This window comes from Lontra canadensis, unplaced genomic scaffold, assembly GCF_010015895.1.
Source record: "Lontra canadensis isolate GAN:19392208 unplaced genomic scaffold, GSC_riverotter_1.0 scaffold18, whole genome shotgun sequence".
NCBI classification, from domain to species: Eukaryota; Metazoa; Chordata; class Mammalia; order Carnivora; family Mustelidae; genus Lontra; species Lontra canadensis.
In genome coordinates this window covers 7,141,709-7,166,507 of record NW_022631012.1, presented here as the reverse complement: position 1 = coordinate 7,166,507, position 24,799 = coordinate 7,141,709, and the positions used below count along the sequence as shown (strand labels likewise).

At 45.7% G+C, this 24,799-nt stretch overlaps 2 protein-coding genes across 3 annotated transcripts in view; one reads left to right on the top strand and one right to left on the bottom strand.

Moving 5' to 3' along the window:
- The window catches only part of CCNYL1 (cyclin Y like 1), a 36,571-nt gene extending 26,009 nt beyond the window's left edge, over positions 1 to 10,562 (top strand). For both annotated transcript variants that reach the window (XM_032859952.1, XM_032859951.1), the window contains 4 exons: positions 1,202 to 1,321; positions 4,944 to 5,110; positions 8,545 to 8,707; positions 10,195 to 10,562. In XM_032859952.1, the coding sequence (XP_032715843.1) occupies positions 1,202 to 1,321; positions 4,944 to 5,110; positions 8,545 to 8,707; positions 10,195 to 10,311 (567 nt within the window). In that variant the 3' untranslated portion in view covers positions 10,312 to 10,562. The remainder of the gene's footprint in view (positions 1 to 1,201; positions 1,322 to 4,943; positions 5,111 to 8,544; positions 8,708 to 10,194) is intronic.
- Positions 10,563 to 21,160: 10,598 nt separating this feature from the next.
- FZD5 (frizzled class receptor 5) lies at positions 21,161 to 24,306 on the bottom strand. Its single transcript, XM_032859950.1, has 2 exons — positions 23,681 to 24,306; positions 21,161 to 23,401 (listed from the first exon to the last, which is right to left on the bottom strand). The coding sequence occupies exon 2, from the start codon at positions 23,136 to 23,138 to the stop codon at positions 21,366 to 21,368; it is 1,773 nt and encodes a 590-aa protein (XP_032715841.1). The 5' UTR covers positions 23,139 to 23,401; positions 23,681 to 24,306; the 3' UTR covers positions 21,161 to 21,365.
- Positions 24,307 to 24,799: the final 493 nt, after the last annotated feature.

Genomic DNA, 24,799 nt, shown 5'->3' with positions numbered 1-24,799 from the left:
CCCAGACAACAGAAAATGTATCTTTTTAAAAGATAATTTTCAGTAACTGCAAACAGTATAAGTATTTGCAAATAAGCCTAACAAATATGTTGTGATCTCTCTGAAGAAAATTAGAAAATGATTTAAATGTTAAATCCTTTAAAATAACAGGGAGTGTGGGTGGCTCAGTGGGTTAAAGCCTCTGCCTTCAGCTCAGGTCATGATCTCAGAGTTCTGGGATCAAGCCCTGCATTGGGCTCTCTGCTCAGTGGGGAGCCTGCTTCCTCCTCTCTCTCTGCCTGCCTCTCTGCCTACTTGTGATCCCTGTCAAATAAAATCTTTAAAAAAAAAAAACTTTTTTAAATTTTTTAAGGTTTTATTTATTTGACAGAGAAAGCACACAAGCAGGGGGAGCTGTCGGCAGAGGGATAAGCAGGCTCTTCGCTGAGCAAGTAGCGCGACGTGGGACTCAATCCCAGGACCTTGGGATCATGACCTGAGTCAAAGGCAGACGCCCAACCAACTGAGCTACTCACGCATTCCCTAAAATAACAATTTTAACGTCCTTAGTTAATGACCGTTTACTCCCTCAGGTGCTCTCACCATGTGTGGCTGGTGACTATTACATAGGTCACACTTAAAAGTCTTATGGTTACAGGGAACAAACTGTTTTTCTTTCATTTTTTTAAAGATGATTTTATCAGAGAGAGAGTGCACATGCCTTTACGTGCAGAGAGGCAAGCAGGGGGAAAGAGAGAGCGAGAATCTCCCGCAGAGTCCCTGCTGAGTATAGAACCCCATGAAGGGCTCAGTCTCCCCACCCTGAGGTCATGACCTGACTGAAACCAAGAGTTGGATGCTTAACTGACTGAGCCATTTGGGCAGCCCAAAATTGTTTTTTCACAGCTGATTTCAGAGAATTATAACGTGTGATCAACCAGACTCTTGAGCCTAAAAATAGTTTTACATATAGATAGAAAGGAATATATATATACGTTTTCTGAGGTCATGCCTGTATTTTTCTTTAACGAATGTGATGGTACGTATTGAATCACTATAGTATTTTAAGATCCCATTGTTTCTATCTAAACCACTAAAAGACATGTCACCCAATCAAAATCATTTTGGGAGCATGGGCCCAAATGTAAAGACTGCAGTATTATGGGCATTGAAGTACTTTTCCTCTGTGGATGCTTAAACTGCATTTTTTTCCTTCTTTCAGAGAGAAAAGGTTCCAGAGGAATACTTTAAGCATGATCCTGAACACAAATTTATTTACAGATTTGTTCGTACTCTTTTCAGTGCTGCACAGCTAACAGCCGAGTGTGCAATAGTAACTTTGGTAAGATAGCTCTTCTTACTTACATCCTCGTTCTTCAATTTCAATCTTATGGCACAGGGTGTGGTCCTGCTTTTCACATAAAAATAGGTTCCTGAAATGATCATCAGAAGTTTATTAAAAGAAACTTATTGAAAGTAAAATACACACATTCAAACTTAGTATCATTATTTTTCAAAACATTGCTGTTGCTTTTCTCATCACAGAAGAATGGCTGTTTAAAGGCAGCAGGAGAGATTTCTGGTTTCTCCTTCCACACCTCTCAGTACACAGATGTACACTCAGTGCACACATGTGCACACTCAGGTGGTGTGCTGGGGGACCACAGGCAGTAACAGAACCGTCTGGTCCACAGGCAGAGACTCGTTTGGTGTAGATCTAAGCCGAGGCCCAGGTTATTTCGGTATTCCCCACACAGTCCTCGTGTGTGTCTTGATTGAGAACTGTTGCCCTCAATTCTCGGTTCCTTGGGTGACGGGTGTTCATCCATCCCTGGTGTCCTTTTGAGCCTGCCTGCGAAGTTGCCCAGGATTATAGCGCTGGAAGTACTTCTGTAAGGACCTTTGTGTTATCCATACAGAATTCCTGTGGTAAGATTTTATCATTTGAAAAATAAATTCTATTTAAGTGAGAGACAGCTGGGGTTATTTTCACTCCTCCGTACAGCAGACCTATAGGGGAAAGTTAACTATCTGGAGGGAAAGAATACTTAGGTCAGTGCCTGTATTCCTTTAGTATCCAGTTAGAATTCAGGAGAGGAGGCTTCTGTTTTTGAGTAGAGACCCCTCAGTGGGCACTCGGGCCATTTCTTTGCTCTACAGACCATTCAGAGTGGTTAATCCAGGCTGGAGAGAGGCAGGGTGGTCCTCCCACATGGGTAGCAAGACGATGCCAGAAGGAGAGCATCTGGGTTGAAGTTAGGGAGTTCTTTGTAGACAGGTTAAACGTGACATGCCCGTGAGACAGCAGAGTGACAGTGTCTAGTCATCAGTTGAATATATGAAACAGAGCATGAATCCGAGCTAGGCGTAGGGAATGAAGAGTAGTAGCTGTTCAAATGCAGAGAAAAGTAGAGAATAAAAAGTAGATAGAAGCTAGATCTGTAAAGACTACTAGCATTTAAGGGACACATCCTCAGAAGAGTGGCTCGAGAGTGGTAGGACCCAGGGAGGGAATAATAAGAAATGCCAAGATCGGAGAGTTTCAAAGAGAGTGTGGTCAGAAGACCAAATGCTGCCAACCAGTTGCCCATCGCGTACCCACTGAATACCAAGTCTGTGTCACTAAGCGTTGGGAACAGAGGAGAAAACAGATGGAATACAGTTCTTGCCTTTGTCTAGCTTATATTCCAGCAAGGAAGAAATAAGTTGTTTTTTCATTTGCTTTTTCAAAAGAGTGTTACCTAAATGTTTCAGGTAGTGGTAAATACCAGGAAGAGAAAGCAGCGTGAAGGGGTAAAGTGATCGGAGGGGCTCACCATTGTAGATAGCATGATCAGGAGGAGCCTCTTGAAAGAGGTAGCACCTGAACCATGAGGAAGATGATGAACTCTGGCATTACAGGCAGAGGGGCCAGATGCGAGACTCTTGAGACGGGAGCACGTTTTGTGTATTTAAGGAACAGTGAGGTGGCCAGTGTCAGAGGAAGAATGAGGGGAACAACATGTGAGATGAGGTCACAGCAAGGCAATGCGGTATCTTCTGGGGCCTTGTAGCTAGCAGACCGGGAAGAAGGGAAACTGTCATGGTTTGATGGAAAGCTCTGGTAGGTCTTGAGCAGGAGTATGAAGTGCTCTTCATTGAAGAGGCTGTCCTTGCTGCTTTGGGGACAGTGGACTGTAGCGGGAGTCAGCGTGGAGGCGGAGAGTTAAGGAGGCAGTGACGGTGATATAGCCGAGAAGTGACAAATAGAAATCGGTCAAATCACCAGTGAAGATAGAAATAATGAAAACTGCTGGCGGATTGGAACAGGATTAAGTCAAATGGAGGCCCCAGCAACAAGGCCAGTGGTATTGCCCTTTAGGTTACTAGGAAAGGCTTGGGGAGTGCAAAGTTGGGCTGAAGGCACAGAGGACCTCACGAGTGACAGCTGCAGAGGGCAGACTCTCACAGGTGAGGAAGCTGATGGGAGGTGAGAAGCCAGCATGAGGCATTTTGTGTGAGCAGAATGAGAGGAAGTGGGGTGGGAGGATGGGGGCAGTGGGCAGTGTAAATCTGTTCGTATTGGGGGAAATCTCTGGTAGAGAGGGAAGAAAATTCTTCAAAAAGAAATTGTGTACAGTTTTGCACAAGTGGGATGGGATCATCCAAGAGTTACTTAAGTGCGAAAAAGAAAATCTTATTCCCACAGACACAGGAGAGCTAGTGGTATCAGTGAGGCGGGGCGAATTCACAAGTTTCCCAGTAAAGAGGGTAGATAGGAAGTTGAGAGATTGTCAGTGTTGTATAAGTGCCTCTAATTATTCCCATAAAGTAGAGTTGAACCTTATAGGTTCAACTTGTTCATTCTTAGGACACCTGAGAGAGCTGCATTTGGGAGAATGGGAGCAGAATTTCACTAAGGACATAAAATGTTCAAGAACCTTTTGTTTTTAAAAACAGTTGAGTTTGGAAAATATTGGCAAATCTGAGCTGGCAATCAGACAGCCTTCAGACAATAAACACACTCTAAAATTGGACTTTTCTTGTCAAATGGCATATATACTCTTCTGCAGAGAACTCTTTGAAGTAACAACAAATTATCGCTTACCTCTGTAGTCTTTACTCAGCTGTTGACTCTGGCCAGGGCTGGTGGAGCAGACATTTGATACTGTAAGGGAGATCCGTCTGGGAGTCCCCTCACAGCGGGCTTAGAGGAGTCCCAGGGTACAGAACCTGGGGCTCTGTTGGCACTTTAAAACCAGCAGAATTGACTAAGCTGCAGGTAACAAACGAATTATCATGAAATGATGATAATGGAGATGTGAAAATGAGGGGATAGGAGAAGGACTATCCTTTGTATGAATGTATGTTCCTTTAAAAGACACTTAACTATGAGGGGGACTACTTGACAGCACACCTGCTTGTACTTGCCGTCCTGCTGCACCACGCAGCAGCCACTGGGTGGCTCTCTTGCCCACCAGTTTCTGTCCTCAGGCTTGCGCCACAAAAGGACTACTTTGAAAAGGGGAAGGCAAAAATGTGCTTTGTATTATCCAGGGTTTTACATATTCAAGTATTATGTAAAATGACCATGTAATGACCAGCCAGCTGTGGTACCTTGCACAGGGTAGGCACTCAAGGGCTTATTGAACAACTCGAATCTGCAATCAGTTGTATTGAATCCGTTCCCTTTATGAATGGGAAGGTTAATAACCCAATGCCTGCCTTCAAGATGCCCTTTGCTGAGATGTCCATTCATTCCTGTGACAAAGGCTGGAAATTCACGTGGGCAGAGTAGGCAACAGAAGTATCTGACCTGCAACTGTGACCTGGCCTCTGGCTTTGGCTGGCGGGGCCAAGTCGCTGTAGACCTTTGTAGGAATAAAAGGCATGTCAAAAACAGATGAAATCTGTCATTCCTAACAGTTCTTATCACAGCACTTTAAACTGAACTAAAATCAAAGACCAGTGCTCTACTTTTGCAGGTTTACTTAGAAAGGCTTTTAACTTATGCTGAGATCGACATTTGTCCCACTAACTGGAAAAGAATTGTTTTGGGAGCCATTCTTCTTGCCTCCAAGGTTTGGGACGATCAGGCTGTATGGAATGTGGACTACTGCCAGATCCTCAAGGACATTACAGTTGAGGACATGTGAGTTTATAAGGTTTTGGTGAACTTTCTAACCATTTTCCAGTACCTCCATTGCTCTGGTAAAATGTATATTTTAAGAAATATTTTTAAAGGTTACATTGTGCAAAGAACTGAAATAGGCATAAAATTAGACTTCCTATCTAGCTACAATATAACAATTCATATTTCCCATCATTGATTGGTAGGTCTTGATGTGTTGTTTTAATAATCTACTTGGTAAATTGATGTATATATATTCCTTTTTTGTTGTTGTTAAATATTTTATTTATTTGACAGATCACAGGCAGGCAGAGAGGCAGGCAGAAAGAGAGGGGGAAGTAGGCTCCCTGCTGAGCAGAGAGCCCGATGCGGGGCTCGATCCCAGGACCCTGAGATCACGACCCAAGCCAAAGGCAGAGGCTTAACCCACTGAACCACCCAGGCGGCCCTGAAGTATATATTTGTGCTGGGTTTTGGCATACATTTTACTGGCTTACACTCAACACAGTATTATAAATATCTTCATGGCTTTCTTAAAGCTGTCTACAGTTCGAGTCGATTTTAAAGAGGCCTATGGCCGACCTTTAAAATGTTTTGGCCACTGTTAAGGTCTTAGGTCCTCTAGACCATTGAGAGGTTATACCTTCAATCTGAGTCAGCTGTTGCCAGTCATTCTCTCCTTATCTGAAGTTCTGTTGTTACAGAAGCCGTGGTACAAAAGTAGCCACGCGTATGAAGGTTTCAGATCCCAGTGTTCCTGCTTCCTCCCATACTAGGAGTATTGCACCTGTTTAAAAATAGGTCTGAGGAGTTAGCAAGCTCCTGTTTCTCAGGCAGTCCTGAAAAGCAGCACTGGGACATCACCAGTGCCCGTCGTATTCGAGAGTCTCCCGAGGCACTCAGCAACCACAGCAGCGCTTTGTGGGGCCTTCCATCCACCATGAGGGGGCTCCTTGCTGGTGGCGTGAAACACCAGACTTAACAAGGGCTTTTGATCTGGCCACCCTGGCTTCCGGGAAGGGCCCTGAGGGTGCAGAGTGCCCATGTGAGAGTGAAAATGTCTTTGTGGGTGGCATTTGGGAAAATGTGGAAGAACACGTCTTGATTATACACAACAGCGTAGGAAGATTAAGATCATGGCAGGCAGTGGCAAGTTTGTTTTTGTTACCTTTGCCCGTTACTCTAGGTAAGATTGTCATTCAGAATTACCGAAGTGCATATTTACAACTGAAATGAGGATACTTGTGACTAGAAGAGCCCAGTGATTGTTGGTGGTTGTCCAAATGGCTTTTGATAATAGTGGAAACTGAGTGGGCATGGAGATGTTGCTTGCAGCAACATGGTAGCAAATGGTGTAATGGCAAATAATGGACTTGAAATAAATAAAAGTACTTTTGGAAGTTTTAGAAACTAAAGTGACTTTGATCACCACTGTCATCAGTCTGCAAACTCTGGTGCCTTGAAGGAAAAAAAATTTGTAATCACAGACACTAGCCCTACCATGGTGGCACCTGAAATTTTCTCAAAACCTTCAACGAAGCTGGCTGGGGCTGATTCTAGTGAAAACCTCAGAATAGGCTGGGAAGTGTGAGCTTGTGAGAATGAGTTTCCAGGAGCGGTGATGGCAGTGTCTGGCTACGGGAAGACCAGTTCCAAGCAATACTTTTTGTGTGTAAACAGAGAAGCACTAGGAGCTATGCTGATAATAATAGGCTGCTTTTGTTTATGATCTTTGGAAATTGGAAAGCATTACAACAGAGTGTTTAATACACATTTGTTTTGTCCCCCTGCTGTTGACTTCGATTTGTAGTAGTTTCATTTTGAGTCTAAATTGAAGAATTGGTGTCTGTCAGCTTTTTCTTCAAACTTTCCAACATCTATGCTTTAGAATATATTCCCCTTCAAAAGAATAAGTTAAATTGAGCAGCTGCTATTCAGAAGATCTGCTGTGCCTGTAAATGGTGTGCTTTCAGCCATTTGGCTATTTAAAAAACAAAAAACCCAGAAGATGCGTATTCTATAGGCATAATGCTTCTCTCCAGTGATTAAACCTTTATTAATAGACATGTTAATCCTATGAAGTACTGTATTTCCACACAATTAAAATGTATTAGCGGAGAAAATATAAAAGGGATAGTGAAGTGCATTTATTCCTGTAGTAATTTAAGTCCTGATTAGCTGATTATCAAAACATTATCTGATTTACATTTCTATAGACTTACAGCCATATGAACAGGAAATTAAATTTGGAAGTAGGTTCAATTGGGTTTAAAATTCAACAAATGAGAACTTCATCTCTGCTCATATTCTGAATGCTTTCCCTACCATACAGGAGAACATCATTTGTTGACCTATCCAACAGATAAAATACTAAAACTTTAAAACCGAGAAACCAAATACGTTATAAAGTAAGCTGCTCATGTTTGTTTGGGTACTTAGCGTGTTTATGGAATTCTCGAAAGGATGACGGTGAAAGTGATCAATTTGGTATTTATTTAATATCGAGCAAGTGAGCCCGAATGGTCGTGTGGAGACAAGGACTGCTCCCAGCATTTTCCCTTCCTGTTTTATTGAACTCGCCCCCTGCGGGTGTGCTCATTCTGTTCTGGCAAGAGGGCGGCGCCCCATCTTGGGGTTGCATTCCCAACATGAGAGAAAGGCTGTTTGAGTCCAGTGTTCTACCAGAGGTCACATCTTGGTGAGTTTAGTCAAGCCAAGACATATCTTTGATCGTTCTGCCCTCCAGAGTTTAAAAAAGTGCATCCTGTCCTATCAGAGTGACAGTTTCTTGCTGTAGTAAAATGAAGGTGGACGGAGACGTGCATTTATGTGTGCCCTTTGACATAGCCCTATGCACTGGGGCAGGGGGAGGGGATTCCTTTTTCCATGCAACGTAGCTTATTTATTTATTTATTTGAGATGAATCCTTGTTGCTTCAAGAGTTTTTCCCCCTCAGAGATAATAGCAGTGACTCTCGATGGATCCATTTGTTGCCGTGGTGACGTGCCCACTCCTTTTGTTGGCGCGTCTCTACTTCAATAAGCCCCTTCCTGTTACCGGCCGGGTGAAAATGTCTGCAAGTTCTTCAGAGCTAATAAACAGCATACATCATTCCTTTCATCTGATCACTATAGCAGGGCCTTGGGAGCGAGCGTGGAGCATGAATCGTACAGCTGCACTAATGGAACTCTGAAGAATGAGCCCCTGGGTCAGCAGCAGGAGTGCCTAAGAGGGCCGTAACCTCTTCCCCCTTGTCCCAGGCTCCAAGTGCTGGGATGCAGAAGGGACCACAAATAGCCGCACCTTGTTTGAACGCTAGTGTACTAACCCACTGCGAGCCTCGGTTTGTTCCAAAACAGAATTCAGAGCCCTCCCCGTAGCTCAGGAGGAGATTTTTGAAGATAGCCCAGTTGACTAAAATTGTCTTGTGTTGGTTTTGTTGTCTCCTCCCCCAGGAATGAGATGGAAAGGCATTTTTTGGAGCTACTTCAGTTTAATATTAATGTTCCCGCCAGTGTTTATGCCAAATACTACTTTGACCTTCGCTCCTTAGCAGATGACAACAACTTGAATTTTCTATTTGCTCCTCTTAGCAAAGAAAGAGCACAAAACCTAGAGGTAAGGCTGTGAAATCGTTAGTTGGGGCTTTCTTTTGGCCACTAAAACCAGCATCTGTGGCTAAAGCTCATTAAGCAGTGATTAGCAAAATGGAAAGATTGCAATTAACAAATCGAAGAGTTTATTAACCCTTTGGTGGCATATTTCCTGTGTCTTATTTATGTAAGAATCTCACATTATTTTTAAAAGGTATGTAGATATTTCCTCTGGGACCATAATTCAGAATATTTCAGTCAAATTTAACCTTTTTTCAAATTTTACATGTTAATGGTTTTCCATTTGAACTTTATCCTTCCATATAATCATACAATTATATATATATAGATAGATAGATATATATATATAATTTCTTACAATTGTATCCTTAATCATATCTATGTACATAATTTCTTATGGTTGTATCCCCAATCATATCTACATACTCGCCATTTTTTTAAGGTTTTCTTTATTTATTGGGGGAGAGACAGACACAGAGCAAGCATGAGGAAGGGGGGTGGCAGAAGGAGAGGGAGAAGCAGACTCCCCACTGAGCAGGAAATTTGACATGGGGGCTCCATCCCAGGACTCTGATCATGACCTGAGTCCAAAAGCAGATGCTTAATTGACTGAGCCACCCAGGTGCCCCTCTACTCACTGTCCTTAACAGTCTTTTACTCAGCTTGCAAATTCATGCCAGTGTTTTTTACAGATGCCACAGTTAAGTCCCATGAGTTCATTAGACAAAGCATCTGTGGCTCCCCTGAGACTTAGACTGTATCTGTGTTTCAATTACTGCCATAGAGAGCCTGTGGGTTTTTAATGAAAATGGTAAAGGACAGGAGACAAAGGAATTATGGTTTATGACTTATAGTGAGTTTACAGCAAAAGTATTCACAACTGAAATTTCGAGACACTTAAAATGGACACTTCTTGTAGTATCTTGGTGTAGTTCGCAGTCAGGTATTTTCTACCACGGTTAATGTGCAAGTGAAAGAGCACTTTTTAGTGCTTCGGTCATTAGACTTGTGACCTTCCAATAAGGTCCAGACATGCCTGCCCTGTTAGAATCTGCTTAGAGGACATAATAACCAATGAAGACTAGAAGCTGAATGGCTGAGAAACACTGGTTTTTGCCCAGGTTGATGTTCACTGTGTTGACGAACAGGTGGACAGGGAACGGGTGATATTGCTGGTAGGAGCCTACCCAAATACCTTTGACATCTTTGGAACCCAGTTTGTAAATAAGCACACTCTTCCTTGCCCAGTGATCTAATTACAGCCTTTTAAGGATATTACCTTAGTGAACTGTCAGAAAGTGGCATCCCCAGAATCTGGGAATGTAGACCTCCACAATCCCTAGGAGCAGTGACTGTGAACTATGTGAAGATACGAGTATGGCTGTGTGACTTATCAGTGAGGCTTTTTGGTTTTTGTTTTTTTGTTTTTGCCCAAGGTTGGAACGCTTTTTTAAAATTTGTTCTTGTGTTCTCTTTGATTGACTTTCCCAGGCCATTTCCAGATTGTGTGAAGACAAATACAAAGACTTGTGTAGAGCTGCTATGAGAAGGTCTTTCAGCGCTGATAACTTCATTGGTATTCAGCGCTCTAATGCCATCCTCTCTTAAGGGAGAAGGGAGGGGTTGTAACATCATGAACCCCTCAATCTCCAGGGACTGGAGAAATACCAACTCTCCTGCTCACAAACCAGCAAAGTTAGTATTTTCATCTAAAAGAAAGACCTCGAATTCAAGAAACTCATGGACCGCAAGGATTATGGTCACAGGAAAGAATGGGACCTTGTTAATGCAACACACACTTTTGTCCTTTTTAATGTAAACAGAGTTACAAAAACCACTCCAAAGCAAAAGCTCCAACCCACACACGGATATCGGCTTACTATGTAGGCTGATAGCTGTGAACTAAGTGAGGTTTTTTTTTAACAGCTTGAATTTTTAAACTTTAAAGACACTAACTATATAACTTTTATGTTTTTCCTATTTTTCTTGCCCCTTCCCCCCATATTGCTGCATATTTCTTTAGCATCAATGCAGTATTACCAACCATGAAAACATGGGACTCCTCTAACAACTCATAAAGCCACTTAGGAACAGACTGTAGCATTGTGTTAGGTATTGAAGGGTTCTTCCTGCTTTATCACCGAAGCTGCTAGTCATTATTGGCAATCAGTTTAAACCAAAAAGCTGCTGGATAACACTTGTCACTCAAATTCTTTGCAAGCACTGCTTATTAGCATATTAGTATGTGTAGGGTCATAAACAGAGAAAGTATGTTATCGATGATTATCTACTTCTATTGGGTCCACGCTGCATTTCTTGTGAACTATAATGCATTTTCTTGTGAACTATAATAACGGTGCTTCTCATTTTCTGATGATTTTCCTCTTTATTAAATACCTGTATTAAAAGATATTTTCACAATGCCAACCAACATGGTGATCCAGTGGTAACAAGCAGGTAGTGAAAAGGTGTCCTGAAAACCTTAGTGCAGCTTTAAGCTTTAACCTAGTGTGCTTGGGCCCTCTGGGGCACAGCTGAAGGATAAATGCTACACACTGATAAAACACCATTTAAAAGTTTAGTTGTTTCTTGTAAACGTACCTACTTTTGTAAATTTTAAATATGAAGCTTTTCATTTTAGTATTTTTGTTTCAGCCCCTCTTGAAGATGGCACATATTGGCTGAAACAAAAAAATTAAAATGAAAAGCTTAGTATATGAAGCTTTTCATTTTAGTATTTTTGTTTCAGCCCCTCTTGAAGATGGCACACATTGGCTAAAACAAAAAAATTAAAATGAAAAGCTTAGTTATTTAAAATTTACAAAACTGGGTAAGTGTACAAGAAATAATTAAACTTTCAAATGGTGTTTTATCACTGTGTAGCATTCATCCTTCCACAGGTATCAAAGCTTAAAATTGCACTAAGACTGGAGGGGTGCCTTGTATTTTCACAGATGTGCCCTCCCCTTTTTAAAATCGTTCTTTGCAGGGCTGTGCTGCTTACCTGCTTTGGTCACCAGAATTTCTTTTTCCTACATTTGTAAAGAGTATGAAGAGCAGTGATAATTCACATGTAACAAACCAAAAGGAACTGGACTCTAATAGTAGTCATCTGAAAGTAGGTGATCTGGAACAGCTCCTCTAGCCTACCTGGTAACCTGGCTGGAGGGGGGCTCATTTCGAGTCCTGCTGTTTAAGAGGACCCCTCACCTCAGGCTTTAAAGGGCAGGGAGTTAAGTAATCAATCTTTTAGGAGATTGGTAATGATGTCACTTAAACTTGAAATGTTAAAAAAAAAAAAAAAAAAGGTGTTCTTAACTATGTGAAATCTTCTCCTACCTTCTCAAATGTAATCCTAGGAATTTTGCCTGTAGACATAGCATTTCTGGGCCAGGAATACTTTCTCCATATAGCAAGTCTTCATTATTATATTGAGTGCTGCAGGTTCCATCATTTTTAAAGGACACACAAATGATAACAGTATATAAAATATTACAATCTACCACCTCAAAAAACATTGTTTATGGAGTTCGGAGCTTGGAGATTCAAGTATTGATTGCAGTTTTATTTTGAAAAGAATGCTACAACTTACGTGGTTTTTCTTCCTCATGTTTATATTAAAAGCTAATAAACTCTATTTTAATTAAAATACGGCTAGTGTGTTTGTAACCTTTCAGTTTACATAGCATTACATCTCTGCCTAACTTCAGTGCTTTTCCGTCCACTCTAATGGTGAGTGGGGTCTTAAAGCAATTTCAAACTGAGCATGATTTGATCTGACCCTTGCCTCTAGTTAAGTGTTGTCCTGTGTTTCTTTGGCTTCTGCTCTTTTCAACCTGAAGATCAGTTAGGACACTTAAAATCACTGGCCACAGTACTCAGAGGCATTGCAGCTCATTATTGTGCCAAGACTGGAAGGTTAAATTAGGTAGACTATACCAGAGAGAAGGAATTACAAGAAATAGTGCATAAACAATGTGAGTTATATGAGGATTCTAAGCAGTTAAAACATAGGAAAGAAAATAGGACTTGATTTGTGGTTGCCAACCCACATATTTGGACTTTGAAATACTCTTTTCAAAGTTACATTTCAGTGAGAAATACGGCAGATCTTCATAAGGTTGAAGACCCTAGCCACCCAGGTTAAGCGAGGCTCTGTAAACCCCGAGAGTCTTGCTGTATTTTCATCCACCTTAATTCACTACCTAAGGTCAAATCTTCAGCTGAGCACTTTGTTCTTGATAAACTGCTGATGAGGTTAAATAATCTGATTTCACATAGAAAGGCAATCTGTCACAAATCACTTAAGACTGTACCCTTTACCATGCCAGCTACTAAGGAGAACTGCTGGCATGAGCGGTCAGAAGCAACAAAGATCGTGGGTGGGAGGCTGGACAGGACTAGCTTCGAGAACAAGTTGCCAGGATAGGCAGAATCACAAGTTGTTCTTTCCCTTTTGGCTTTAATTCTAGAAGACAGTACAGCCATCTTGGTAAATGGGAAATTGAGTCAAGTAGGGTAGTAACTATGGCAGTTTTCTCAGGGCTTTATACCTAGGAAGAGTTTGTTCCCTAAATAAGACTATAAAAAAATACCTCAACTCGTTTATCTTCGGTTTTAGTTTTTTTCCTTATTGGAATACTAACTTCGGTGAAACTTTTAACTGATCTATTGTGAGCTGAGTTTTTAAGTATTTACAAGGAAAAAATGTCTGAAATGTATGTCTGACCCAAATGAAATTGCCATTTTTGTAGGTCAAAAATGGCTGTTCATAAGCAGTTCCACATAGCTCTGCTAAGACATTCGTAAGGCCTAATGCTTCTGGTTAAAGAGAAACTTTCTCCGTGCTAAGATTCCATCTCAACCTTCTTCTTGACATTGACATTTACTCTTAACGTACCCCATGTATGCCTGTATATTATTGAAATCCAACACCACTGAATCTTGGTTTTATAAGAGTTCAGTGTTCATTGCTTGGTTTATTTTTCCTATATGTATAAATACCCTATTCCCTGAATTCCCTTAAAAAAATTCCCTTAAAAGAATGCTGAAGCCAGTATTTATGGGAGAACCATTCACTCTATATCGGCATTATACAATGTTTTTGGATAAGCTGAGCTGCAGCGTACAAGTTAGCCAAAATCTTTCATCACCAAGACTTCTCTCTACTCACATGTGAAATGCAAGAGAGCAAATGATCTAAGAGACCTTCAGCAAAGCCAATTCCCGCAGATCACACGTGCAAGCAGCTTGGTTTCAGAGGCAATTTTTCACTACTTTTAAGAACTTGTAATTAATTTGATACAAATTTTAAGAATACCAGTTTGTGGTTGGGGATCTCTAGGGTGCAGAAAGAATTAAGAATGAAATAATATAGAAATGAAGAGGAATCTAACAACAAATGAGAAAAGGTTAACATTCTTTTAAGGAGGAGTAAGGTTTTAATGATTATAACTGCTAGGAAAGGAACTAAATCTGAATGGATTAGAGAAATTCAGTGATTGCCTTAGAACCCAAGGTCCTCAAGAAGATATCAATGGCATCCACTTCAAGGCCTCGAATTATTCTGCTAGCTGCTTGTTTTTGGGTGGTCTTTTTAGAGGTGGGGAGAGAATCTTAAACAGGCTCCACGCCCAGCCCAGAGCCCAAGGCGGGGCTTGATCTTGGCACCCTGAGATCATGACCTGAGCCAAAATCAAGAGTTGGATGTTTAACTGACAGAGCCACCCAGGTGCGCCCACCAGCAGCTTTTTCTCAAAACATCTATTCCTTCATCTTACCACTCTCAATTCTACAAACCTTCTAGCCCAGATGGGAGCCCCATTATCTCCTCACTTTGGAACAGTCTCAAAAGCAGATCTTCAGCGTGTCCCCCTCCCACCTCTGATTAGGGTCCTCCCTCAATAAGATCATCTGCCCTCTGCTAGTATCCAGTGGCAATGCTTGATGTTAGTTACTACTATGACCCATTTCCAAAGCATTTCTACAGGGTTCCAGGAAATACAGGATTTATGCGGCTCCGGGCTAACCCGGCCCTTGTAATCCAGTATAGTCACCTACTTGAGAGAGCCCCTGGTTTCCGCAAAGCAGCTGTTCGCTATATACTGTGCCCTTATTCACTCCTCTGATCTGCCCACAACCAAAGGTGGATCTCAGTCTCAGTAGCATCCCCACCTTCCAGCTCCAAGACTCATTTCATCCAGCATTAGGAACAGACGCCTCACTTCTTAGGTAGCCCTCTCATCTCATGGAGGGAATTCCATTCCAACTTTTTAATACCAGCCTTCTATATCTACCCCTCCACCAATGTATCCCCTTCTGCTTCAAAACCGCATCTTCCCAACATGAGGATGGGGCAATTTGACCTTGATCGGTCCTTTCACTTGTCCTATTATTTCTCGAGATACGGTCCCCTGACCACCTACCTCGCATCCGCTGAAAGGGCCTATGAAAAATGAAGCTTCTCTAAATGCAGTGTGGAATCCTGGATCGGATCCTAGAACAGACAAAGAGCATTAGTGGAAAATCTGGTGAGATCCAAATGAAGTCTGGAGTTAACAGTAATGTGCCAGTGTTGGTTTCTTCATTTTGACAGCGTACTACGACGATGTGTTAGCATTAGGGCCAAGTGGGAAAGGAGTATGTAAGAACTGGATTATCTTTGTAACTTTTCTGTAAACCTGAAATAATTCCAAAATAAAGTTTACTAAAAAGAGGGCGGGGAGGGGTCAGCAGCTTCTTGGGCCCTACTGAATTTCAATTCTTGGAGCTCAAGTCTATGAATGTACATTTTTTAATAGGAACCCCAAAAGATTCTATCAATTCCCTTTCCATTCCATGACCGACCAGTGGCTTCAGCCCTACCTTACCTTACCCTGATCTAATCCTTTAGATCCTCTTAAACCTAAGGTAGGTACTATTATGCCACTTTCACAGATGAGAAAAGTGAATCCCCAGAGGTTAATATGTCCAGGATCACGTAGCCTGTAGATGGTGGAGCTGGTCCTTGAATCCCTGGCCATCCAGCTGCCAAGCCTTTAGGCATAACCCTTCCACTGCCTCTCAATCCTGTTTTCATTGACCAATTAAAGACCTCTAGATCACTAAAAGAATAATTCCGGTAATAATTCTGGTAACACTCTGGACCCACCTGTTTCTCCAACCTGCTAAGTTTCTACAGTCCCTTTGGCTCCAGCTTATGGCTTTGCCCTGACCCCCTTTCCCACCGCGGGAAAATAAGCAATGTGAAAGCCCCGGGAAGACCTGCCAACCAGAGTCCTGTACACGAAAGGGACTGTTGCTCTTCTGTCAGGATCCAGCTCGCCTAGAATATTTTCGGTTCTGCTTCTCCCAACTGCCCCAGCTTCTATGGGAATCTGATAACCTTCATAGCACTCACTCTGACATTAAATTACATACTCTCATATCATCATTTGCCTCTTATCGGATTTGTCTTATCTCCCCCAAACAAAATTTTAAGCTTCTAATTACCCAGCTCCTCCTATATACGGAGGCCCCTGAGCATTGCTGGAGACAAGAACAGGAGGCAGTGGTTCGCTGACTGGTAGCTAATCTGCATTTTGTCGAAGCAGCAGCCAGCAGAAAGTCCTCTGACAGTGGGATCTCAGGTTTACTGAGCATCTGTCCCATTATCAGGCACATGCCAACTCCAAATCAATTTCTACCCTCTTATCTGGGCTCCCTGACTTGTATGTAGAGCTTAATACCAAGTTGGGGGTCTAACTGCTGAATGACTGTAAATAGTTTTGAGAGTCCCTGCCCCCCCAATCGGAAACACAAAACAACAGTGTCACTTCTATTCAAAGAGGTTGAGTAGAGAGTACAGCTGGAGGGCTGATAAACTAGAACACAGTCTCGGGCAATGTCTCAGGTCTTACGTGTATTTCCCTTCGTTTCCTCAAGTGAACCACGATTCAGTCACAGGATCGGCAGGAGAAACCTATGAAGTATACTCAAGTAAAACGTGTCCATTAGTTTTGCTTCTGGTGACTGGAATTTGCTTGAATTTGGTATCAATGAAAACACTGCCGCTTTAAGCACATCTGAGAAATCAGATTATGAAATCAGAACCCACCTATCTCCTCAGGTACTCTTAGAAAGCAGTGTGTGTCTCCATAAAAGCATGAGGTGAAAAAGACGTGTACAGCATCTCTTTATTTTCTTTACCATTGCTTTAATGCACTTTAAAATTTATCTACATCAATTGGGAACAAAGAAACAAAAATAGACATTTCTTTGTTTTTCATAAATAACTACTCTCCATATATGATAAAAATTTCAAACCATTATTTTACCTTCCCACAAATATAATACATACAAAATCTTTTCTGAAATAAGGTCAGCAAATTAAGTATCTTGAGACTAACATAACCACATACAACTGCTGTTCTACGGACTTCCAGGAACCAAACAAGAAACAAAAACTTCTTAATCAAGATGCTCTGGGTTACCTTTTGTTAATGTTATGGATTCAGAATTATAATCATCTGCCAATAATGATTTATAGATTCAAGTTGATTGTCTCCAAATAGAATACCGCTGGCTCTGACCTGTGAGTTCTGGATCTGACATGACAGTGAGGAGGCATGACAGGCACTATGCGTCCGTGAAAATCAGAAAAAGGACTGAATGTCCTGGACTCCCAACTACTGACTTGGCATGTGCCTCATTTGGCTCAGTAATAAATTCACCTGCACCAAACCCGTATCGAAAGTCACTAAATCTCTCATATATATAATATATATTACGTATATACACACCCAAAACACACACATACTACACATACAGTTTCTAACAACCGGGAGTACTATTGTCTCAAAATGATGTACCGTGGACATGATCCCGCCTGAAATAAATCCTGGGAATTGTCACTGAGCTGCTAGAAGCTTTTAGAGTTCTGAGTCAGGTTACTTAGTGACTTCCATCCTGCCTACCCTTTGCCCCGCTTTAATGTCTTGGTAGCTCTTTCCCCCTCAGAATCACCCTCCCCCCAACTCCAGGCATATTTTCTTTCCAGGATCCCTTGACTGGACTTCGGAGGCAAGAGAAGGCACGCGGAGAGAGGGAGCCGGCGATTTGCAGCCACTGTCCCTCACACCTGCCTGGATTTGTGATGTTCTCTGTCCTGTTTGCCACAGTGGGTGTTAGAAAGCAGTTACTCAAAACTTTGTCCCTCCTACCCCCCTTGGTCTTTCTGTAGAGCCACAAAAGTGAAAGAAGCCCCTTTAGCAGGGGGAGCAGTTCATTAAAATATACAACTACATTTCCTAGCTCTGGGGTTCCCATTCTGTACTTGAGAGTGCAGGTCACCCACACTGTTGTTAAGGTTCAGTGTGGGATCCATGGGGTTTTCTCCTGGCAGCCAGTGTCAGGATTAGTGCAGCCCTGGCCCAGGAGGAAACAGCCTAATGAATATCAACTTGGAAACAGCGCTGTTGGCACATGATTTAAGCTTGTACATGCGCACAATTACACAACACACACACGCGCGCACACACACATACACACAGGCCTGTCGTTGCGAACAGTCATGTGGAAAGATGACAAAGGCTTGCAAAGATAAACCAATAAGGCACCAAGAAAAATTATTTTCAGCCAATTTAGACAACATCAAAATGTGAGGAGGGAAATACTGTAAGTTAAAGAGACTTCCTAAAGTCTGGCTAACCGACTCACTAAGAGGTCACATTAGTTCCTTTCGACAACCCTCTACATCTTCACCCCCAATCTATGACGTGATCCGATGCTAAAAGCTGAACTGTGAAAGGGACCGCCTGGAAGCTGTGCATGCCATTCAACAGAACCATAAATCCTCTTCAACCGCACAAAGCTATCTGTGAAGAAGTTGCTAGACTTCTCCCCCTGCCCCCCAACACACAACCTTTCATTTTTTTTCATGAGTATGGATTGTTTGCATAATAAAAATACAAATTGGGGAAATAGCGTGTGGGATATAAGCAGAAGGTGACCATAAATAGATCTGACCTCTCTCCTCTGGGTCGGGATGGGGTGGTGGGCAGTAGTAAGACCTGACGGAAGCAAGTGGGCTTTTATCCTTGAGGGAAGGGAGACGGAGGGCAGGCGTGAGAACACAGACTGAAAACAAAGGGGCACCTCTAAAATCGGTTCTACAACTAGACCCCAAAAGACATTACCTACATCGCCTCTCCTTGGCTTTGTGTCCTTTGTCAACACCCTTTTTCTGTTTGGTTTTGTTTAATTGGTCAGTCTCTTAGAGTTGGCATGTTGCCAAAATGAAAAAAAAAATTTTTAAAGAGGAATTAATCCACTTTCATCCATTTCATGCCACAACTTTTAGATACACTGCGCATCATTTCCAGATTCCCTCCACAAAGAAAAAGTAAGGGGGACAATGCAAATTAAGTACAATGACTGAAGGCAGCAGAAAAATCTATGTAATTTCGGGGAAGACACCCTAAATGAGGGAAGGGGTCAAGGTGATCACAAAAGGTCCTCATTTGAAAAACAGAAGAATTGGTCCTCAGACAGGGGATCTACTCCAAGGTTCCAAGCCACAGCTTCTGAATAAGGACAGGAATAAGACGTGCAAAGTTCTGTAGTTCTACGTACTAAATTTTGTTGAATCCACTGAAATTTTAACTTGTGCATTTTTATAAACACAAACAGCTTTTGAGAGTCTGCAAAACTACAATACCAGGCTTCTCCCTGCAGCAAAAGGGTTTCAGTTCACTATGGAACTATGCAGGTCTTTCCTTAAAACCCATGAAGTGAAAACTGACCCGGATTTAAACCTTACTTTCCCAACTTCGGTATAAACGAAGCTCAAATGCCCAGTCTCGTCATTTTCCTAGGGAGCCATTCTAAATTTTCCAATTGTTTTTGCTGTTTTAGCTTCCTAAATATAGTCCCCACTCAACCCTGGTCACTGGCATTTTGCAGGCCAATGCACTCTCGCCTCCGTCCCCAAGTCATGGCCTCAGACTCTTCACGAAGGAACAGTTAAACAGATTAGAAAAGCAAACAGAATTCTTTAATAGGAAAGAAATGTGTGTGTGAGTGAGTGTGTGTGTGTGTGTATGTGTGTGTGTTCATACATAGGCCTTCGTATATACGAATGGTTAAGAAGATTTAGGAAAACAAACAGAATTCTCTAACAGCAAAGTGCATGTGTATTTGCATGTGGGTTCATGCAAGTGTGTGCTCATCAATACACAGGTTTTCTCAGGGAAAAAGAGAGAGAGAGAGAGAGAGAGAGAGAAACAAACTGATGTGGGGGAGAGAGGACACCTTTCCTCCTGCAGCAGCAGGACCCTGATCCACCCTGTGTGTCATTTGTTTTGAGAGACTGCAGAAAGCCGTGTTTTGCTGCTTTGGGACTATCTGACTATTAAACTAGTCCAAAGTCCAGGGACACTTATTTTTCCCTCCTTGCTGCCAATGTTTGTTCACAGGTAGCCAGCCTCCCTCCCCCCAGTTCAAGCACCCCATTCAAGGGTGGGTGTGGTTTCTTAATCACAGCTCTCCAGGAGAGGAGGAATAAGAAAAGCTAAAAGACTGTTTAACATGATAAAGGAGGTGGGATGGGTGGAGCAGATAAGAGAAGTGTTGGAAATTTACTTAATTACTGGAGGTATGTTTAGTCCTTAAATCTAAAAAAGCAGCCCCTTTAACAACTATCTCTAAGTATTTCCAGAAGAAGGGAGTGGGGGTTTACTTTGACCAAAATCAGAACACAGGTTCTTTAAAAAAAAAAAAAAAAAAAATTGGGATCACTGAAGCCTATTAAGAACCACCCACTCCTTCTCCAGCACAAAGCTGCCATTTTACCAGTCTAGAATTCAAGCTCAACCAATCACCATCCCTTAGGTTTTCAATTTTCCAAATATTTATACCAGCACTCTATAATGCCACCTCTAACTTATTCAAGACAATGGCTGGGTGCTGTTAAGAATAAGAATGATTACAAGTACTACAGAAAAGAAACTGAAGCTCGATAAATAAACAAAATCGTCAAACACTCTCTAACCTTGTCACTTTGAGGGGGCCCTAACCACATTATGCTCCCCCTCCTTGGCATGAATTGGGGTTTCCCCTAACTCAGGGACTATAAACAGAGACAAGCAGCTCACCTTAAAGCATCTTGGACACTTTAAGCAGTGAAAGGAGAAAACAAGCTGAGAAAGCACATCCAGCAACTCCCCAGTCATAGCAACCTAAACTTTCACTGTTCACATTTTTTTTAAAGACACAAGTATAGGAAATATATTTTCCCAATTAGACCACACAGTTCAAAGAAACCTGAACCAAGCGGAACTTCATTATAATGCCAACCTTAGGATTGTAAAGCCCCCAAAGCAAAGGTAAATTTTGTTGCCAAAATGCAACAAAGTTAAAAATTAAGAAAACTACATATAAATTAAAAACAGGGTTTCCCTTAAAAAAAAAAAAAAGTAAGAAACGCAAAATGGTATACGCGCGAGCTGAGCCCCTTTGAGAAGTCCTGGGACAGGTGCTCCTTGAAAGGGCCCTTTTCCCCTCTCCAAGTTGCCCCAGGAGGGGGCATCAGCACCATGAAGGTAAACGGAAGTGAACTTGGCAAAGCTACCAAACAAAACACCCCCTCCCCCCCTCAACTCCCGGCCCCTCTGGGCCTCGGCCTCCTACACGTGCGACAGGGACACCTGCTTGTGGTAGGCGGCGGCCGCGGCGGCGGCTGTGGGGGGGCCCGGCGGCCCGGTCCTGCCGGTGAGCGCGGCGCTCGCGTCATAGTCCCCGGCAGCGGTGGCGCCGCCGCTCTTGTGGCCCCGCCGCGGGCGGCAGCAGCAGCGGCTCGTGAAGCGCCGCCACGACTCCACAGTCTTGCCGGACCAAATCCAGACGCCCGACGTGATGCCCACCACGAGGCACATGAAGTACTTGAGCATGAGCACCCAGTACTCCGGCTTGGCGCGCGGCTGGCCGGCGTCGGGGCCCGGGCACGCGCAGGTGAGCGCCGCCTCCCAGCTCTCGCGATAGTGCTGCTCGTACAGGTAGCAGGCCACCACGATGCTCGCCGGCACCGTGTAGAGCAGCGTGAAGATGCCGATGCGGATCATCAGCTTCTCCAGCTTGTCCGTCTTGGTGCCGCCCTGCTTGATGACGCTGCGGATGCGGAAGAGCGACACGAAGCCCGCCAGGAGGAAGAGGGTGCCCACCAGCAGATAGAGCACCAGCGGGCCCAGCACGAAGCCGCGGAGCGAGTTCAGGTTCTGGTTGCCCACGTAGCAGATGCCGGCCACCGGGTCCCCGTCCACCGAGCTCAGCGCCAGCGCCGTGATGGACTTGACGCTGGGGATGAGCCACGCGGCCAGGTGGAAGTACTGTGCGTAGCCGGCGATGGCCTCGTTGCCCCACTTCATGCCAGCTGCCAAGAACCAGGTGAGCGACAGGATGACCCACCAGATGGAGCTGGCCATCCCAAAGAAGTAGACCAGCAGGAAGACGACAGTGCACAGCGCAGGGCCTGTTGTCTCGTAGTGAATGTGGCTATGCTCGCGGCTGCAGGCGACGCTGGCATGGCCCACCACCAGGCGCACCAGGAAGCCCAGCGACACGCACAAGTAGCAGGCAGACAGGAAGATGATGGGGCGCTCAGGGTAGCGGAAGCGTTCCATGTCTATTAGGAAGGTGGCCACCGTGGTGGAGGTGGAGATGAAGCACAGCACAGACCACAGGCCAATCCAGAAGGTGGCGAACGTGCGCTCGTCGGGGCTGAAGGAGGGCTGGTAGCAGGGCACCGCGCAGTTGGGCACCTGGCCCGTGCGCACCTTGTTGTAGAGTGGGTGCGACTCCTTCAGAATGGGCACGAAGGGCTCGCGGCACTTGCACACCGACGGGCCCCCGGCGGCGCACTCGCCCCCCGAGGCTGGAGCCCCTGCTGGGCCTGGGAGGGTGGGTTTGGCCGGGAAGGGCCTGGGGGGCGCCGTGGTGGCCTCGCTGCGGTTGTAATCCATGCAAAGGACCTCGGCGTCGCGGCCCAGCACCGGGAGGCGGTCGCAGCTCATGCGCTCCGGCCAGGCGAAGCCGTACTGCCGCATGAGCGGCGAGCAGCCGGCCTTGGCGCGCTCGCACACCGAGCGGCAGGGCGGCAGCGGCTTGTGGTAGTCCGGCAGGCAGATGGGCGTGTACATGGAGCACAGGAAGAAGCGCAGGTCCGGCGAGCAGTGGATCTCCACCAGCGGCCAGAACTGGTGCACCTCCAGGCCAGCCTCGTCCTGCGTGTCGTGGTTGAACTGGTTGGGCATGTGCGTCAGGTTGTAGCCGATGCCGCGGCACATGGGCACTGTGATTTCCTGGCACACGGGGGCCTTGGAGGCAGCCGCCGCCCGGCCCGCCAGCTGCGCCAGGAGCAGCAGCAGCAACGAGGGCGGTGCGGCCGGGTCAGGCCGAGCCATAGCCCCCTCCCTACCCTCGCCTCGCCTGCCGCAGCCCGCGCGGGGCCCACGCAGCCAGGGGAAACCCGGCCGGCCTTTCCGCCGACTTGTGTGTGGCGCCGGGGCTGGCAACCTGTTGGTTTCTTTTTCTCTTAAATCCGTCCAAAGAAAAAATGTTTCGGGAAGGCGCTGCCTCGGCAGGCAGCGCTCAGCTCTTCTCCAGATAGGGTGGGGGGGGACGGTTAGGGCTCCGATTCCAGGGAGAGTACTCTTTAAAAAAGAAGCTGGGGGGAGAAGAAAAATTGCAACCACTCCCAATTAGAGGCGAGTCAACGGCACAGTCCCCGCAAGCGCTCTCCAAATCTCTAAGTTAACGTCTCTCCGTTCCTTCCCCTCCACCTCCGGGAACCAAACTACTGACTCCCAGCCCATCCCCAGCCCCCCACCTCCCTCCACGCTGGGCCCTCCGGGCTGTACCCCGGGGTCAGAAAGCTCAGCCGCCTGGAAAAGGGCGGAGGAACGGGGAAAAGAACGGGGAGAAAAGGGAAGGCGCGGGCTCTCACCTTCGCGGATCCCGAAAGAAGCAGATAGTCGGCCCCCAGCCTGGGTTCTCCGACCCCGGGACGCTCGCTCAGAAATGCGACTCAGAGACGGGCTGGCACCCGGAAAGTTTGGCGATAGGCTGGGTAATCCGAGACGCGGCACATGGCAGCAGGTGGGGGCGTCTCAGACAGGGGGTCGCACCCTGAACGTGGTCGCCGCAGGCTGGTCACTCGCCCTCTCCTCCTCCGGGGCCCCCCGCATGATCCGAGCGGGGCAGAGCAGGAGCAGGCCGTGCGTTCCACCCGGGGCCGGGAGCCGGACTAAGGGCGAGCGCGCCTGGCAGCACCTGGGCGAGAAGAAGGCGGTGTGCGGCCCCGAGGGGATCCCGCTGCCTCAGTGCACCGCGAGCAGCCGGCGCTGGCCCCGCCGGCACTGCATGGTGCTAGCCCGCCGCCGCGTCCAGCCCGCTGCTCGCCTCCTCCCCTGCAGGGGGCTCCGCGCTCCAGCGGACGCCTGGGGGCGGTGGCGGCGCTCCCGGGACGCGCCCGGCTCGGCTCCTCCCCGCGCTCTCTCACTCTTTCGCCCACCTCCGGCGGGTACAGAACCGCGCGCGGCGGCGACAGCACCGCGGACACCGACGCGAGCTGACTGGCCTGTCCCGCCCCGCCCGGGTCACCTGCCTCTAAAGCCCGCCGGGAGGCTCCGCCCCTTCCCCGCCCCCTCGCGCCGGGGCTCGGTTGGTGGGCCGCCCCGCCACGTTCTCCGCGCGTCCCCGCCCATTGCCCCGCGGGCTCGGCCTCTCCCCCTGCGCCCTCCGGCCCCGCCCGGAGCCGGCCCGCGGCGAGCGCGGGCCAATAGCGGGCGGGAAAGCGATGGGGGGCGGGGAGAATGCTAATCGCTCCTTCTTGAGACCCCAGGCGGGAAACCTTTGCTGGAAGTCCCTACCCACTTCTCCGCGGTGGCCCACGGGTGTGGGGCTCGCCGTCCTGTCATAGACTAGCTCATGAGCCCTCGCTTCCAGGGCCCCACCAGCTCTCTCTGCAGCTAACAATCCTTAGCTTTCAGCGCTCGTTTAAAAGAACTGCTCGAAGGATCATTCTTAGCCGTGGCACCTGCCTCCGCTCTGCGCTGTCCTCGTA

Bases quoted from the DNA above. Each gene is read 5' to 3' on its own strand.
- FZD5 (XM_032859950.1), bottom strand. From the start codon at position 23,138: ATGGCTCGGCCTGACCCGGCCGCACCGCCCTCGTTGCTGCTGCTGCTC.